The sequence below is a fragment of the Lepidochelys olivacea genome (genome assembly GCF_965140295.1).
Source record: "Lepidochelys olivacea isolate rLepOli2 genome assembly, chromosome: 2".
In the NCBI taxonomy this organism is placed as follows: Eukaryota; Metazoa; Chordata; order Testudines; family Cheloniidae; genus Lepidochelys; species Lepidochelys olivacea.
In genome coordinates, this window is record NC_140412.1 from 47,157,184 (window position 1) to 47,176,882 (window position 19,699).

The 19,699-nt window shown below is 41.6% G+C and overlaps 1 protein-coding gene across 3 annotated transcripts in view; it reads right to left on the reverse strand.

The window, feature by feature from the left end:
• Positions 1–19,699, reverse strand: part of OSGIN2 (oxidative stress induced growth inhibitor family member 2) — a 31,616-nt gene that overhangs the window by 3,928 nt on the left and 7,989 nt on the right. For all 3 annotated transcript variants that reach the window (XM_084621648.1, XM_084621649.1, XM_084621650.1), the window contains exons 3-5: positions 15,137–15,273; positions 12,785–12,976; positions 3,800–3,891 (exon numbers count right to left, since the gene is read on the reverse strand). In XM_084621648.1, coding sequence (XP_084477774.1) covers positions 3,800–3,891; positions 12,785–12,976; positions 15,137–15,273 — 421 coding nt within the window. The remainder of the gene's footprint in view (positions 1–3,799; positions 3,892–12,784; positions 12,977–15,136; positions 15,274–19,699) is intronic.

Consider the following 19,699-nt stretch of genomic DNA (forward strand, 5'->3'; position numbering starts at 1 on the left):
ACTCAGTTCATAATTTTTAACATAACTGAAATGATTTTCTTCCAACTTGGTACGTTTTGTAGATCTCATTAAGACTTCAAATCAAATTTGAAGGCTGTGCTATAAAACTATATAAATTCCAGTTTGTTATATGTTAAGACAATTTATAAGATTACATTTTAAAGCCTAAATACCAGATGTCAGAGCTGGGTAAGCTTTCAACCTAAACTCTGACTTGAGCACCTGATTTCTCAACCCTAACTGTGCATTAAGGGTAGTGTTTTGCATAAACTATATAAAGAACATAAGACCATAAGAATGGCCATATTGGGTCAGATCAAAGGTTCATCCACACCAGTATCCTGTCTACTGACAGTGGCCAATGCCAGGTGCCCCAGAGGGAGTGAACCTAACAGGTAATGATCAAGTGATCTCTCTCCTGCCATCCATCTCCACCCTCTGACAAACAGAGACTAGGGACACCATTCCTTATCCATCCTGGCTAATAGCCATTAATGGACTTAACCTCCATGAATTTATCCAGTTCTCTTTTAAACCCTGTTATAGTCCTAGCCTTCACAACCTCCTCAGGCAAGGAGTTCCACAGGCTGACTGTGCGCTAAGTGAAGAAGAACTTCCTTTTATTTGTTTTAAACCTGCTGCCCATTAATTTCATTTGGTGGCCTCTAGTTCTTATATTAGGGGAACAAGTAAAACTTTTCCTTATTCATTTTCTCCACATCACTCATGACTTTATATACCTCTATCATATCCCCCCTTAGTCTCCTCTTTTCCAAGATGAAAAGTCCTAGCCTCTTTAATCTCTCCTCATATGGGACCTGTTCCAAACCCCTAATCATTTTAGTTGCCCCTTTCTGAACCTTTTCTAATGCCAGTATAACTTTTTTGAGATGAGGGGACCACATCTGTATACAGTATTCAAGATGTGGGCATACCATGGATTTATATAAGGGCGTTGACATCTTCAGAGAACTATTCACGATGACTCCAAGAACTTTCTCTTGATTAATTGTAGCTAAATTAGCCCCCATCATATTGTATGTATAGTTGGGGTTATTTTTTCCAATGTGCATTACTTTACATTTATCCACATGAAATTTCATTTGCCATTTTGTTGCCCAATCACTTAGTTTTGTGAGATCTTTTTGAAGTTCTTCACAGTCTGCTTTTGTCATATATATATTATTTATTTTCCACGTTTATTTAAATTGAGAGATTTTGATTTAAGTAAGAACGTAATGGCTCAGGCCAAAAGCTGCATTTTTCTCTGCGCAGTGTTGAGCCCTCAGTCAGTGTAACATAATCCTGCACTTACCCCACTGGTAAAAGTTCTTAAAACTAGTGCACTACGAAAGGGTTAATTTTATCTCCTCATAGTGTCGTACAAACACCAACCAATCCTTACAACACCTGCAGTAGGTAGGAAGGCAAGTATTAGCTCAATTTTATGAGGAAATTGACATTGTTACTCAGTGTGGGGCTATGTAAGTCAGGGGCAGAGCTGAGGTTAGAACTCAAGAACTGTGGACTCATAGGCTACACTTGCACACCAATCTGTCTCAGATTATTTGGTTTCTAGGACTAACTTCTCCCTCATCCAAGAAAAAGTATTCAGGTATCTTTATGAAGGCTCTCTTAGGATCCATGTATATAGTTAATTACAAGGGAAAGAAAAAAAAACCCGAACACCTACACTAGAAGAACTTTAAAGTTGCAATCTCAAGCATACAAAAGTTAAAAATGCCAAAAATAAGGTTTCTCAAGCAACCATAATTTGTCATCTTCTGCATCTGCATGATGTAATTAAAGATTCTATTATCTTATTTTTTCCACACAACCACTGCCTCACTCAGTATACAAGATGAATGGTGCTCATTGAATGGCAATTGTTCAATATTTCTTTTTAATCTTCCTCATTCTGTGTGAACCCAACCTTTTGCTGCTGTTTTTAATAATTAGGGCCCTACCAAAGTCACAGTACATTTTGGTCAATTTCACAGTCATAAGATTTTTAAAATAGTAAATTTAATGATTTCAACTATTTAAATCTGAAATTTCACAGTGTTATAATTATAGGGGTCCAGACTCAAAAAGGAGTTGTGGGGGAAGGGGTTGCAAGGTTATTGTGGGAGGGGTTGTGGTACTACTACCCTTACTTCTGCGCTTCTTCAGAGCAGGGTAAATGGAAAGCGGCGGCAGCTGGCCAGGAACTCTGAAGGCAGAGCTGCCGCCAGCAGCAACACAGAAGTAAGGATGGCATGGTATGGTATTGCCACCCTTACTTCTGTGCTGCTCAGTCAGCAGCTGCCACTCTCTGACCGCCCAGCTGTGAAGGCAGCAGCACAGAAGTAAGGGTGGCATGGTATGCTATTGCCACACTTACTTCTGCGCAGCTGCTGGCGTGGCACTGCCTTCAGAAGTGGGCACCCAGCCAACAGTCACCACTCTCCGGCCGCCCAGCAGTGCCACGATCCCCCCTAAAATAACCTGTGACTCCCCTGCAACTGCCTTTTTGGTCAGGACCCTCAATTTGAGAAATTCTGGTCTCCAACGTGAAATTGGTATAGTGTAAGGTTAAAGCACACAAAAGACCAGATTTCATGGGGGGAGACCAGATTTCATGGTCCGTGATGCGTTTTTTGTGGCCGTGAATTTGGTAGGGCCCTATCTATCTTACGGTGTATTAAATTCAAGCTTCTCAGCCTCACCTATTAGCCCCCACCAAAGTTTTCCCCCCACCTACATAGCTGATCTAATTTCTCTTGGTATCCCCTTCCCCTACCATTCCCTCTTCTGCTTCTTATGCTCTTTCCAACTCTTAGTCCTACGTTCAGTTCTTATTCCCACTCTTTTGTGCTCTTTCATGCTGCCTTCTATAACTATAAGTCTCCTTTTCCTCATCACTCTCTTTCTTCAAATCTTTCCTTAAAACCTCTTCAAACAGATTTATCATCACAATTAATAATTCTTACATGTTCTATCTATGAGCCCAATCCTGAAAACACAACTGTGCAGTGTTTATTCCCATGAGTAACTGCATTGATTTCATAGTAGTAAGCACTTTAACACAGTAGCACTTGTAGGACTTGTTTATAAGCATAGCATGAATTAAGTGTGCTAGAAAGTGCTCTTTAATTAAAAAACAAGGCTGTAGATGTTGTTTAAGATAGTACTATATTAAGGTTCAATTTTTAAGATGAGGATTTTAAACAGCACAGTGTAACTACTCCAAATACTATATGAATCACTTAAGCATTGGGATGATTGATGCTTCAGAAATGTCTACAAAATCCAATCCATTTTTTAAATATATCATTTGGCTCATATTTTATAATGGGCACTAGTAACTAATATATTTGTTTGGAACAACTGCTCAGATCCACTTTAAAGTGGCCCTGAAATTCCATTATGTAAACTTCTGAGACAAAGAGAGGTTTAAAAGAAAAATACAAGAGTGACTAATTTCATTTTTGGCATAATAGCAGGAGAAAACAAGTGCACTTGTTAAAAACTTTCAGTCAGAGACCTTGAATAACAAGATTAAATACAAAGCAAGTTTACCAATTTGCTTTATGTACACAAGTTTATAATGAAAAAAATTTTCAGGCGAAACTATAATGACCAGTTTCCACTTTGTTAAATAAAGTGTACTATTGTCTAAGGCACTCAAGGAAGGAGAAGTGCCACTGTAACTATTAAAACTATTATCTAGCAGTTGTCAATTTTTAAAAAAAAATGTTCTATTTACTGCAGTCACATTTTCTGCATCTATCACTTTAAAAAACTTAAGTGTCTTTACCTGCGTTTACTAGCTGCCCAATCCTTAAACTTCAGTCCTGGTAACTCCATCCAGTCTCCAAAACTGATTGTCAATATAGAATCTTCCATAGTCTATGGGAGGGGGGAAAAAATCAAACTAAATGAATCAGGTAAATTTTAATATTTTTTTTATATGAATACATTTATTCTAAACATTATTAAAGTGGTTCCACTGCACTTATCCAGAAATAAAAAGGATGACGATGTATCAGTACGTGGACTGCAAATAAAACAAGATTTCATATTACAATTAGGAAATAAAGTATGCAGTCTGATCATGGGGTGATAAACTTTGATAAATTTAATGGAGAAAAGCAGACGAATTACAGATGAGGAAAGTATACCTGGAAAGGAAAATAAAAGCAACGTATTGCAAGCATGGAATAAAAGTAAGAAAAACAACAAGTTCTGGGAGGCCAATAAAATATGGAAAACAAAGTCCTAAATCTTTAGGTAAGTAGTGCCTGTTATCCACCAAGCAAAGGACAGGTGGAAAACAAAAGGGGGGTGGTAGAGAGCACCACTACAATATATCACATGTTCAAAACTTTAATGACTAAGACAATTAACAGGCTCAACACAGTGGATAAGGTCAGAAGTCCCACAGTTAAGGGGAAATTTGGGTTCCTAACGATGAGGGAAACTGGATTACAAACTGTAAACCTCATCCTACTCCCATCAAAATCAACAGAAAAAAAACTTTCAATGGGTGCTAATCAGACTCTGTACAGGATATACATACAAGGAAAAAAATATTACAGCAAAAAAAATCAACAGAAAATAATGGCCAAGTATAAAAAGGGATCCTATTACCTAAAAGGGTGGAGCATTAGATGTGTTGAACATGATAAGATTCAGAAGAAACTGTGGAAATACAGAGGACTAGCAGAGAAGCCTCTGTTTCCCCTCCCACCATTTATCTATCTTGCGTATTAAGGTTGTAAGCGCCTTGGGGGTAGAGCTTGTCTTTTACTATGTGTTTGTACAATGTGTAGCACGCTGGGGCCCTCAACATCAGATGGGGCTTCTAGATGCTACTGTAATACAAATACTAAAAAATAAGAAACCTCTCAGATAAACAGAATGAGATAAAAATCAGTTCTACATGGCAATCTTATAGAATGACATTGGAAGATGGACTCTCCTTTCTGCGTACTCGAGAGAGATCAGCTTCAGAGCATTACTCAGTTGGAAAAGTGTTCTACATATATTTTTATTTGCCCCATTGAAGAAAGCGTATTGCATGGTTCTGGGAAGCAAAATCATCTTTTTAGTGTCTAACCTGCACAATCCTTAATCAGGAAGTGTGCAAGGACTCAATGTGTTTTAGAATGGAGGAACAGTGGAGAAATATATGCAATGAATTTATGAGACAGATGTGGTTTGGCCGTTATTATGGATAAATATACGGATACATCAAAACAACGGGGTAGAAACAGCAACTTTTATAATGTTAGGATGCGAGAAAGGTGTTGCAAAACTGTTTAAGGATGTCCCTGAAAAAACAAGCACCTTGTCTTCCCTTTCAACCGCACTGCTCCTCCTACATACATACTATTGCCAAGGGTTACCATTTTGTAAGATCGTTTTCAACAGTTATTTCCACTTTATTTACAAAAATAAGATCATGAAAGTTGAAATTAATTCAAGTGGTGGCTAATGAAGATAAGTGAGTCCACATTTAGGCGTAATAACCTTTTGCACTTCTACAGTGCCCTCCATAAAAGGATGAGTGTTTTGAGAAACAGATCCCAAATAAGCAAAGAAGAAACAATGTAAGGCACTACCATCATTAGAGTTTAGATCAGAGGTGGGCAAACTATGGCCCACGGGATGCTCCTGCCCAGCCCCTGAACTCCTGGCCCGGGAGGCTCATCCCTGGCCCCTCCCCTCCCCCTGTTGTTCAAGGCACTGGTTCACACCATTTGATGTCCTGTCCCAGCTTGAGCCAATCCCTGATGCTTAAGAGGGGGCAAACAAAAAAACCAGCCCCAACCCAGAATATTTAATTTGGCTAACTGTGCATTAGGGGGGGGGAAATTCCCTCCTGATCCCTGCAGGTGAATGACTGAAGCCAGGGACTTGATTATACTCAGTCTTAATATAGAGCTGTAAATATTACGAGCATATTAAGGGCAATGCAGAGCTCCCGTTCTCCCTATGGCCCATGAAGGGAGAGAATGAAAAGAAGGATTCAGACTCCAATACCAGAAGGAACCACCACAACCGTCCAGGCCGACCCCCTGCAAATACTTAGGCCATAGAATTCCTCCCAGAAGATGGATTAAAGCATGTATTTTAGAAAGATATCTAATCTCATTATAAAGATCTCAAGCAATCCTGAGTCCACCACCTTCCCAGTAAGATGTCCTGATATTCAAACACTTTTACTGCCAGGAAAATGCATCTTATTTCAACACTGAATCTGTCTAATTACAACTTCCAGCCACTGGATCTTTGTTATGCCTTAGTCAACAGGTTTGAAAAGCCTCCCACATTATTAGATACATTTTCCACACATAAGTACCTAGACAGAGTGAGATAAGATGAATAGGTTGAACACCTTTAACTTTATATCCTAAATCTCACTTTCTAGTCCCTGGATTATTTTTGTGGCCCTTCTTTGAACTCTTTCCAGTATTTCCACATCCTTCTTGAAGCGCAGACACCAGAATTAACCAATGCTGTGCACAAAGGCAAGAACGCTTCCCTTTTTCTACTTGATAGCCCCCTTTTTATACGTCCAAAAATCACATTAGCCCTTTTCACCAGAGCATTTTACTGAGATCTCATATTGAGGCGATTATCTACAATGACCCTCCTAAAAGCTTTTCCAAGTCACTGCTTTCCAAGACACAGTCTCCCATCCTCTGGGCATAGCCTGCATTCTTTGTTCCCAGGTGTAGTACCTTGTAGTACCTTAAAATAAAATATATTTTATTGGATTGTGACTATTTAACCAGGCAATTCAGCTCACTCTGTAACAGTAACATGCCCTTCTCATTATTTAGTACTCCACTAATGTGTGTGTCTTCTGCAAACCTAACCGCCAAAGATTTTATATCATCGTTTAGATCACTGATAAAATATTAGATAGCTATGAACTAAGAACAGTTCCCTGGAGAACCTGGTTAGAAACAGGGTCCATCACTGATGACTCCAATAAAAACTACACATTGAGATTTATCAGTGAGCCAGTTTGTAATCCATCTAATGTGTGTCCTGTTAGTTTCATATCATGCATATTTTTAAATCAAAATGTCACATGGATTTCTCCAAGGCATTTGACTTAATACCAAGTATACTATATCAACACATTTGCCTTTATCAACAAGACCTGTAATCTTGTTTAAAAAAAAAAAAGACAACAGGTTTGTTTGGCAAGATCTACCTTCCATAAAACCATGCTGACCGGCATGAATTATATTTTTAACTTCAAATTCTTTGTTAACCATTCCATGATTTTAGCTGTGATCACAAGATCACCTTGGGTGGAGAGAGTACTGAATTGACGGTTGGTGGTGTGTACACATGCATGAAATTTGCTATGTTGCTTAGACACAAGAACACCATCGCATCCCTGAATGTAAACAGATTAATTAGTTAATGGGTTCTACAGTATCCTAAAAAAAATGAGGTGAGATATGGAAAAGAGTCTTAATAAAATAAAAGTTATCAAGCCATATTTACTAGCAAAATAATATAGCCAGCAGGCAAGTTCCCTGTTGAACTAAAGATGAGCATTTCTTGTTCCTCTTCTGTTAAAATTTGCTTCCTGGCACAGAATTCAGAATAAACAGAGTGCTACAAGTCTGATAATGAACAGGTTACCACAATCAATGATAACGAAATATCAGCCCATCAATTTTATCTGCCCTGAGCAATTAGGTTGCTGCTAGCAGTAGTTCCTAAACTGTGATCTGTGGACACAAGTGGTCTGGAGCTGCTTGTGGTTTATGAAGAGCTGGCTGTTTGCATGGGCTGACGCTCTTATTGTTTCTAGCTGCTAAACTGCATTACAGAGATAGAAAAAATATATATGAAATACATGTAAAAGTAATGTTAGTAAAATAAGAAATTGCTATAGCTGACCTAGGAATGTTTTGCAATTGCTAGCGGAAGAGGAAGTGGGTCATATCACAGCACGTGAGCAGGGAAGTGGTCAGCAAGACATTTACTCTATTAGTGATCTAGGTTATAAAAAGTTTTGATGATCTCTCTAACAGATATGACAAACATAGGTATATGTTTGAGAGTACTGTATCAAATTTATAAATGTTATCTATACCTCTGTAAGCCAGGCAATGCATGCTGGCTGGCTGGGGAGGGTTACCAAGCTCTATCTAGGGCAGGGGTGAGCTAAGTATGGCCTGTGAGCTGCATCCGGGCCACCAGCCATTTTAATCTGGTCTCAAGCTCCCGCTGGGAAGCAGGGTCTGGGGCTTGCCTCGCTTCGATCAGGGTTGGGACTGCTCCGCACGGCTCCCGGAAGTGGCAGCATGTCCCCTCTCCAGCTCCTATGTGTAGGGGCAGCCAGGGGCCCTCCACTCAGCAAGCTGCCCCCCCCCAGCACTGCCCCCGCAGCGCCCATTGGCTGGGAACCGGGGCCAATGGGAGCTGCAGGGGCAGTGCCTGCGGACAGGACAGCACGCAGCAGATCTGCCTGGCTGCGCCTCCAAGTAGGAGTCAGAGGGGGGACATGCCACTGCTTCCGGGAACCACCTGAGATAAGCGCCGCCAGGAGCCTGTACTCCCGAGCTCCCCGCATGCACCCCAACCCTCTGCCCCAGCCCTGATCCCCCTCCCGCCCTTCGAACCCCTGGGTCCCAGCCCAGAGCACCCTCCTGCACCCCAAACGCCTTATCCTCAGCCCCACCCCAGAGCCCGCACCCCCAGCCAGAGCCCTCACCCCACCCCCCATGCGCACCCCCCTACCCCAGCCTGGAGCCCCCTCCCGCACCCTGAACTCCTCATTTCTGGCCCCACCCCAGAGCACGCACCCCGAGCCGGAGCTCTCACCCCCTCCTGCACCCCAACCCCAATTTCAGGAGCATTCATGCACTGCCATACAATTTCCATACCAAAAAGCCCATCCCTGATCTAGGAACTAGAATCAAGGTGAGGGGGAATTACTGCAGATCCTGGGACAGGTAAATAAATCAAGAGAAGTACCACCCCGTGGGGTGAATTGCATATACTGATACAGATCAGGTTCAAGAGACCCAGGAAACAAAGAAAGACCTTGTGGTATAAAAAGCCAGCATGAACTGACTGGGGGAAGGGGTGCATTTTTATCCAGCAAACTGGCGTGACTTTTTAACCAAGAGGGGAAAAAACTCCGCTGAAGGGTTTGAAGAACTGATAAGGTCTCTACAGAAAAGATGAGAGATACCTAGTAAGCTGAAGCACGCATTTAGACTTTTTGTTGCTTAGGATAGGTTTTCTCTGTAATGCTTCTGTCCTAAAAATAAACATACTGTGCTCTGCATAAGGCTGTTTGGTCACTGGTGAACCAGTGTCTTCACCCTTGAGAGAGCAAGTGTGAAACTGCAGATGCTCAGCTGGGTCAGACCTGCTGGGATAATCACTGAATTGCCAGGGGCTTCAATCTAAAGCCCTGGTCTGGAGGGTGTAGCCAGACAGCCAGCCCCCCCCCACTCAGACCAGCATTGCTGGAAACACAGGAGGAAGCCGGAACAGGGCACTTAACATATATTCCAGCACAGCCTTTGAAGCTGTGAAAGCACAGGTGTGCTGCTACAATGTGCCTCTGGGAACAGATAGGACGATTAAGCTCACAGCAGGCAGAGGCCCTGTGACAGACATGGCTCTTAGCCCCTACTAAATAGCGTGATGCACACACACCAACATCCTAGGTGGGAAAATATTTACCCTGATAAAAGAAATGTCCAGTAGTTGAAACTTATTGTTTCTCTCCCTTGCAAGTGTAAACTATTCTTGCGAAAGCTGGCGTCACCCCGACAGACCAGCCCCAATTTGGCATAAGAAAGGAGAAAGAGAATAAAGGAGTACAGAGGTATAAGTAGGGGACCTACAGCACCATGATTTTTGAGTGCTTTTCACTATCTATCTGCTGGTCAGATAAGTGACAGCCTCCCAAGGCTTCTGCAGCTAAGAGGGTCCCTACGGCTTGTCCCTTATTCGTCTTTCCGCGGAATTGAGTGACCGATCCTGGCGTGGCACCACTGGAATCGAGAGATGCAAGGAGGGTAAGCAGCACCCACACCTGATCTCCTATCTTTAGTGTACACATATTTTGAATTAGAGCTCTATACTTTGTTTTCTTTCTTTGGGATTGTGGCTTCAGTTTTGTAACTTGTTTGTGTGTGTAACATCTCTACATTTAAATAAGTAGGCACTAGCAATTTTGTAACCACATGATTAGAATCTAGCTTAATAAATTTTGGTAACCATTTGTGCATAAGCCTGACTTGTTTTCTCTGGTTTACTGTAAAGCAGCCAACACAATTAAAGAACCTCAGCCGTTTTGGCTCTAAAGCCTGGCCATTAGGTGAGAGTACTAAGAGCCTAGCGTTGAGTTGTGCCGCCTCCACGGGGCAAACTCTTGGGGCACCTGTCAGTCAATCCTGGCTGCCCGCTGCGAAGGAGCTCTGAGCTCTAGCAGTTAAAGTCACGGGTGGTTAGGACCTTGGGGCATCCGTCAGCCTAGCCCGGGCTGCCCGCCGCGAAGGGACAGTGCGTCCTAGCGGTTAAAGTCACGGATGGTATAAACGGGCATAGCTGGCACCTCACCAAACATCCTTGGTCGTCGGCTAACAGAGGGAGAGGAATGTAGGGCCCTGCCCAGAGAGAGGTGACTGTTAGAGGCCCAGCACCTAAGGGGGCATTCCTTGAGCAGATCACCGACGGGGCCAGAGGTGCAGCTACCTGAAATTATGACAGTGGTAGTGGAACAAGCATCAGCCACAGCCTTGTCTTTAGGTAGCCTATATTGCTTCTTCCATCTGCTGCAGTCCTTGCCATCTGCTGATGACTAAGGCTGTGACTTTGTCAGGGAGGTCACGGATTCCTTGACTTTCCGTTTCCTTTATGATTTCTGAAGCAGTTGGGGCTGCCTGAGCAGCTCCTGGGCCAATCACACTGACTGCTGCTGGGGCAATCTCAGGCCATACCACCCCCACAGCAGCAGCAGCAGGAGTGTGGGAGGGGGTTCAGGGTGGCACTTACCTTGGGGGAGCTCCCTGGAAGCAGCAACATGTCCCTCCCTCAACTGGTAGCTCTGCGCGCTGCCTCCGCCCACAGGCACCACCCCCACAGCTTCCATTGGCCGCAGTTCCCGGACAATGGGGGCTGCGGAGCTGGCAGCACGTGGAGCTAGGAGCGTAGGGAGGGACAGATCGCCGCTTTTGAGAAGCTGGGTAGGAAACCTGCCAGCCCTGCCAACCCTCCTCCCCCTGCCCCCAGCACTAGCTCCTCTGATCACCCCCTGTGCACTCGTGGTGCCCCATGCTGCCACCCCAGCCAACGCTTCCCAGGCTGCCCCCCCCCATGCAAACCCCTGGGCCACCCACTCTGAACTGCCCTTCTCCCCACCCCCCAGCATCCACAGCCCCCCAAGTGCATCTACAGCACGCCCAAGATTTAGTCAGGAGTATAGTACAAGTCACAGGTAGGTCATGGGCTGTGAATTTTTGTTTACTGCCCATGACCGGTCCATGACTTTTATTAAAAATACCCGAGACTAAAATGTAGCCTTACTGATGACACAGAAAGCATCCTCCATAAAAGCTAGGGCTGCCCTTTACAGTAGGCGTTTTAAAAGATCCTCATAACAGCTTTTTTTTTAACTGTTAAACATAAAAAAATTAAAAAGTCCAAGACTAATCTACTGTGTCATGGACATGAAGTATAGTGAATCAAAACTGAATTCTAATAATGCATAAAGAGGATTCTGTTAAGACTGAAAACTAAAAGGACAGTTTCACTTTCTGATTCTAATATATTAGTACCACGCTGTTTGGGTTCACAAAGCTACAAGGACATGGATACATTAAAATCCATTTGATGTGTTTACCATTTGAAAAAAAAACCCCAACACCACTTGCCTTTTCTAACAGTTAAAAATAACCAGCAACCACCAAACATGGGATTTAACCTAAAAGGATTATATCCTTTTAAAATTACAGAATTTTTTTTGTAAATTACTCGTCTATTACAAGACGCAGACAGAATACAGAATCCCGGGATATTGGTAGTAAAATTCGGAATCAGACTTGCAACAGTTAGGTCAGCAATGTAGTTGTTTTTTATTAATCAAAATGCTGTATGTAGTCTGGCAGTGAAGCATAAAAATATGGAAACATACTAGGAACACTTCCATTTTAATACGTTCACACGCAGGCGTAATGGGGCCTGTAGAGCTGCTGTGTACCTGCAACAAAACCTCTCAAATGCTCTCATTTCAGTCTCAAATTTATCTATGTTCCACAAAAATGTAGCGTCCCCTAACTTTTACTGCTGACCATTATTTACATCAAAAAAAAAAAAAAAAGAATCATGAAACTGAAGTAACAGAGTTATTTATGCTAGCAAATGAATCCCGCAGCATTTTAAATTTCCTGAATATATTTTAGGCCTTCATTTTCGGTCTTGTCAAAGAATTCGGGCTTTGGATGGGTCAAAAGGCTGAAGCTGCAATTCCCATTAACATCTACATACCAACCCCATCCTAAGAAAACCCTCAAATACAAACCCATCAAGTTAGAGGAATATAAATGAAAAGTATCAGAGGGGTAGCTGTGTTAGTCTGTATCCACAAAAACAATGAGGAGTCCGGTGGCAACTTAAAGAATAACAGATTTCTTTGGGCATAAGCTTTCATGAGTAAAAAACCCACTTCTTCAGATGCATGGCAGATGCATCTGAAGAAGTGGGTTTTTTACCCATGAAAGCTTATGCCCGTATAAATGAAAAGTTTACTCACATGCCAAGCTCCACCAGGTGGTCCTTTGCCAAGCACTATATGTGGGATATAATGATGCTGTTCTAGCTTCCAGTGCAGAACAGGTGGGTAATCATAGCCAAAGTCAGCATCTGGATGAAGCAGTGTATCAAAAAGTACTGCAACTGGATTGGAAGAACGTCCTTCAAGACCTTCTGACAAGTATTCTAAATCCTATATTAAGAAGAAAGATTTCCTTGTTGTTGCAACTGTTATCATACAGTATAGTTTTCATGTGCAGACAGAATTTCAACTGGAAATCACTACTGAAATATCAAACTTAAGGAAAACTGCAGTAATTAGTTATACTTTAGTTAAAATATTTACTATAATGGTATATTCAAAGCAATTTTAGATACAGTACCTGTCACTGTTTCAGTATCGCCATAACTGTGAAAGGTGTTACTGTCTTTCTCAATAGGAGCTCACTTTTTAATACATCAATACCTGCCAATATTTGAAAACTATCAATAGAGACATTTGAGAAAGAAAAACAGGGAGACACCTTTTAACTCTACTGAAATACATTTCACTAGGAAAACTTTTTAGCAGGACAAAATAGATTGATACTTTTAAAAAAGATAAAGGACAGTTCCTCTTAATTAGAGATGGTTTGCATTCCCAGGAAGAGTCTGACTCTAACAACATAAATTAGGATTGTACTCATTATTTGAGCATACAGAAAACTGGTAAGTTTAAAAGTTGTTGTAAATTAAGTCCTATTAGTAAAAGGACAAGTCAGCCATATTTTTAAAAAATGGAGGTTACCATAAAATGAACAGGTTCCCTATATCACACTCCATCATTGTGTGGTTATACTTACTCCCCCGTTGTCGAGGGGTGGGACTAGATGACTTCTATCATGTCAAGAGGTCAGCGTCCTGTATGAATGGCTATTCCCAAATTTATTTCAATACTATTTATTCTTTTTTACTAGACTTTTCAGATTAATTAGAAACTATTTTACAATGTAGTTTTCCTTTAACAGACATTTTATAAAACTTCCTACTGGTAAGAAGTTGCCGCCGATACCAGCCTGTACACAGCCGGCATTAAAGGGCTACCACGGCAGTGCTTTAACGTCTTTACGCCTTTTGCATGCCCCGGGCTGCCGGGGTGCGGGGGGGGGGCAATAGGGGCAGCTGCCCCAGGGCTGGCAATTTAAAAGGGCCCGAGGCTCCCGGCCGCCGTCACTGCTACCACAGCAGCGGCCGGAGCCCGGGCCGATCCCCGGCCCCACCCCTTCCACCTGAGGCCGGGCCCCCATACCAATACGTACTTAATGTTACTTTCACCCCTGCATCCTACAAATATTTACATTCCTTTTTCAGCATCCACCTAACTGCTATGTCTTCAAAGCCAGAAACATCAGCTTAGCAAAGGACTTTTCAACTAACCAAAAAGAAAAACTAAGACTTTAGACACAATTTTGTTGACAAGGCAAGGAGACATTTTATTCTCCAAAATCTGGACAAAACTCGGGGGGGGGGGGGGTGCAAAGTCACAGATGCATACGCAGCATTTATAGCCAGCAGCAAAGACAAATTGCTTTCCTGCCAAAATCAAACCTGGAGTCATTGAGGCCTACAAAGTTGGCACCTGAGTGATGCTAAAAACAAACTACTTCATAATTCAAATCTTCCTATTTTCTTTCCTCTACCCAGATTATTTCTCCCTCCCTACATTAGATGATTAAATACACTCTTACAGTGAAATGTACATAACAGTACATGACTAAGAGCCCAGTCACTTACTTACTGATGGACATAGTGCTTATCATCATTAAATTAAATTCAGACTATAAATTAGAAGACGTAAACAGCACCTACTTTGAGATGAATAATTTTACAGCATAACTGAAATTAGCCCAGTAAATTCAGTGTTATTTTTGTGCAAGTGAAAATGCTGAAAGTTGATTAACAACTTGTTAAATATTTTAACTGTGACTGGAAAAAGTATGCTGGATCCCCATAGAGTAGCCTTCTTAAATTTCTGTATTAATAGTTATCACTTATTTAGCACTGTACACATTTAAACTGCTTTACAAATATGATCCTCATTTTACAGGTGAGAAAAATGAAGGGAGAGAGATCAGGTGACTTGCTCAAGGCCACAATGGGAGTTGCTGGCTCCAAATACTATGCTTATACCATGCCTCCCTCAAGGAGTAATAGTGTAGGTCTTGAGTTCTTTGCAGGTTAAGAGCATGCCAATGACATTACATATCTTAAATTATTATAAAGTATCTTAAGAAGCTCATAAAAGGAAACAAAGTGTTTACTAGTTTGGTTTGTTAAAGGAAAACAATTGGATGAAGTGTTAGTGAAAACTTACTTGGTCAACAATAGAGAGAGGTCTAGCTTCTTCTAATTTACTATGCAAAATGGGATTTGGATGTACAGCTTCAGGAGACAAATATGGCCTATACCCAGACAGCATGTAAGAAAGACAAATTCCTGAAGGTCCATTCCCTATTAAAAACAAAAGTTAAAACATTTTAACAAACATTTTAAGAAGTCTTATTACCACAGAAGTAGCAAAATGATTATATTGTAGCAATGTCCCAAAATGTGCTATGCATATAGCATACTATCCCTACTCAGAAAAGCTTACACTCTAAAATCTTCACATTACAATAAATCCTAGCACTAGGGACCTTTTCAAAAACAACCCAGCAGAATGCTTTTTGGGTGGTAGGGGAGAATAGTTGGTTAAAAAGAGAAGAGTAGGAGTACAAACATGATATTTAAGCCAGTCTCAAACTTTTTTTGGGGTGGAGGGAACTCCTGATAAAGCACAAGCTTATGAAAATCTAAAACCAGAAGTATGTCAGCATAGGTCAATGTAGGACTGATTAAAATAAAAAACTCGGTCACTCAAACTATAACACAATATATATCCCATCTGGCAATGGAATTTGATAGACGGTGAATTTTGTCTACTTGCCCTTCTTTCTATGGTTAGCAAAGCCATTTAGGGCTTGGCTACAAACTTGCAAGTTACAACGCAATAAAGGAGCTCCGGGCGCACTAGCTCACTACCCGTCCACACTGGCAAGGCACATAGAGCGTTCTGACTCCGCAGCTACAGTGCTGCTGGTACTCCACCTCGGTGAGTGGAATAACGTTTGCTGCGCTCTCGCTGGAGTGCCGTGGGGCCAGTGTGAACGAGGTGTTGCTTTACTGCGCTCTGATCAGCCTCCGGAAACGTCCCATAATCCCCGTAAGTCAAGTGGCCACTCTTGTTATTGTTTGGAATTGGCTGTAGGAATGCCCTTTGAAAGCTCCGTTTCTGATAGCTGGCTGCTTATCTGCTCCGAGACAAAGCAACCATTAGTGCGGAATGCTGTGTGTGAGAGAGAGAGGCAGAGGAGCGAGGGGAGGTCTGCTGCTGTCTGAACTTACAAGACAGCATGCTGACATGCTCTCAGCCCCCCAAAAACCCACTCTCTCCCCCCCATACACACAACACACTCCCTGTCACACTCCACCCCACCCCACCCCATTTGAAAAGCACGTTGCAGCCACTTGCATACTGTGATAGCTGCCCATAATGCACCGCTCCCAATGCCACTGCAAGTGCCACAAAAGTGGCCACTCCAGTGCGCTTGAAGCTGTCAGTGTGGACAGACTGCAGTACTTTCCCTACTGCGCTCTATGTAGGCTGGTTTAACTCAAAGCGCTCTACATCTGCAAGTGTAGCCATGCCCTTAGTGACAACAAATATGAACTGGTTTGAAAAAGAGTAGAAAAGGAGCTCACCACAAAATGTGACAATATCAAAATAAAGGTCTCAAATGCAAGTTCAATTGCATCACCTTTCAAGCTGATTTATAAGACATTACTGCCCTGACAATACTATAACTAGTAGAATCAGCAGAACTGATTACAACAGAGTTGTTTGAGAAGTGGTTACAATAGGAGAGAAAATTGCAAAGTGGATGGGATTTAAGTGTCTCTGTAACCAAGTTAAACATCAGAGCCAGTCATCTACTACATGCATCGCCAGTGCCTAGCACTACAGGACCTTGATTTGATTGTCATCTAAACATTACTGTAGCATAATACACATATACACATAGTAACATTCTTCTAACATATTTCTAAGTTTGCAAAGTCAACCCTCAAAAGTTATGAGAAGCCAGAATTACAGTTGCCTATGCAACCTTAATTTGGTCCCCCATGCATTTGATATATTCTCTAATTACATGATTACATATTATTTTTTCCACAGCATCCCTGCCTCATCTAGTATACAGGATGGATGGTGCTCATTTAATGAGCAACTATTCAATATTTTGTTTTATCCTCATTGTTCAATATTGGCCTTATTTACTGCACATTATTCATACTTTACTCTGAAGACAGAATTATTAGTTTCCTCATGGGCATTTATATGACACTCATTATAATATTCAAGTGCTTCACATTTAGATCCACTTCACAGACCTCTGCCACTTAAACTAATGGAGTAACTGACAGCAATAGAAGATCAGTAGTACAGGCCTATAAATAATAATAATAAACCTAGTTACAGAGACACACTGAGGTTTCAGCTACACTACAAGAATGTCCCCATGACTGGGTCAAAGATTTAACCAATTACAGGGAAAACGAAGTCCTGTGCACAACATAACACAACTGGGCCCCCTGACTTTATTAACATTGTTATATAGATGGGCCTCGGATGATTTTCTGACCAAATGTTTTTTTTAAAATATGTTTTTAGATGGTAAGCTCTTCAGGGCAGGAATCACATTTTTGTACAGTGCCTTTCAAAATGGGGCCCTGATCCTCACTGGGGCATCTAGATATTACTGTTGTATAAATAAATAACATACATTTTAATTTTAAACTTCAACCACCCCTTTGTCTAGTTATATAAATATTGGCTGATTGCATAATGGCAGAAGTGGGTCTTGGTCAACAGCAATCTATGACAAAAGAACCCTCATTATAATAAATTAAGACACTGTCGTGCAAATAGCCAGCTTTGTGAACCAATGAATGTAAAAACTGTTTATTGCAAAAATTGTTTTTTGAATCAGAATTTAAGGGAACTTGTGTTTACAGGAGAATGAACTGCATTCTGGGCAAAATAGACTGAGTTCAAAAGCTAAGGTGTTTGTTTAGCACAGCAAGTATCTGAGATTTGGGGGGAGGACAGGACTATCTTGAACTTTGGCATTTGCAGAAACTTGTTCAAATAAATCAAATTCAAAAGTGTTCCTGATCCCCAAGAGATTGGGAGGGAACAGAACAGGATAGAGTATAGACATTGGCTTCTCTCAGAGTGGTGAACCATCTCTATTGCCAATCTGAAGGAGGAGAAATATTGCCTCACTTATATTTACATTGGCTTTTAGAGGTGTGTATGTTAAATTCAATTATCAAAAAGGTAAACCTACCCCCACCTGTTCTGATTAATTCTATTTCTTATTTGTCTTAGACTTTGTCCATCGCTCAGCAGTAGTAATCTTTGATGTTACTTTTAATGAAAGTAGGTGCAAAGTTTTCAAATTGATGGTGTCCCTTTACCGATATTTTAGAAACATTTATTGAAAGATTTTTCTCCAGTAAAACACTTTTTACAACAAGAGGGATTTTGGTAAATGAAGCTTTGTTTCATCTTCTGAGTTTTCCCCTTTTTCTTTACCTTTCTTCTACTTAATAAATGCCAAATAGAAAAACCAATTCCTGGATACAAAACTGTGAACACAAAGCACTGCTAATACTGTGGCAGCAAAGAATAAAAAATTAGTAACTTAAAAGTAAGTTACCCTAAAATATCTCTCCAAGTCCCAACAGCACAATTTATCTGAACAAGGACTATCTGCATGAATAAGGATTTGCAGGATCAAGTCCTAAATTACACATAAGATAGGGAAAGATGACAGACAAAGGTCAGGGTAGATTAAAGAAAAAAGAGTACTTGTGGCACCTTAGAGACTAACCAATTTATTTGAGCATAAGCTTTCGTGAGCTACAGAAGAGAGCTGTAGCTCACGAAAGCTTATGCTCAAATAAATTGGTTAGTCTCTAAGGTGCCACAAGTACTCCTTTTCTTTTTGTGAATACAGACTAACACGGCTGCTACTCTGAAACCTATCATTATGCAAGGGTAGGTTAAGGAAAGGACAATACAAGGTCAAGATAATTGCATAACGAACACATCATGTTAGTCGTTTTATTACTAAATTTATGCACTGGGAAGACACTAAGCCTATGTCAGCACAAAAACTCTGCAAGTGTAATTAGTTTCACCAGTGATAGGGAACCAGTAAAAGAAAGGTTTCAGAGTGAGCTGTAGCTCATGAAAGCTTATGCTCAAATAAATTGGTTAGTCTCTAAGGTGCCACAAGTACTCCTTTTCTTTCAGGAAAAGAAAGGCACTGGTTTGTGTTCTCACTTACTTCCACAGGCATCAGATTGCGTTAACATCTGCAGCACTTCCATCAGGGATGAGAGCAGCGTACCAAGGGCAGCTGTCCCACAGTCCAGCTCTCTCCATTTTGAGGATATGTCTTGAGGGAAGGGGGGGCGTGACTGCGAGGCATCCTGAGTCCCTGCACAGCCTCTTCTCCCCAAATACTGATCAGCTGCATTAGCTCAGCATTGCTCCAAGCAGGGGATCATTTGCCCCCTGGAACAGCCATTGTCACCTGGCCAGATAAGTGAGCACTTGCCAAGAAAACAGGAAGTGGAGTTTCAAAGTTCCCAGGGCTTTACAGGGGGAGGGGTGGATGTCTGTTTACCTGGCACCAGAGCAGCAGAGCCGCTGGCCAGAGTGGTCACCTAGGCACTGTGGAATATCCTCCGGAGGCTAAAAGCTTTGTAAACAGGAAGAACATGTCTTCATTGCACATTACTGCAAAAGTATCACCAGTAAGAACTGTAC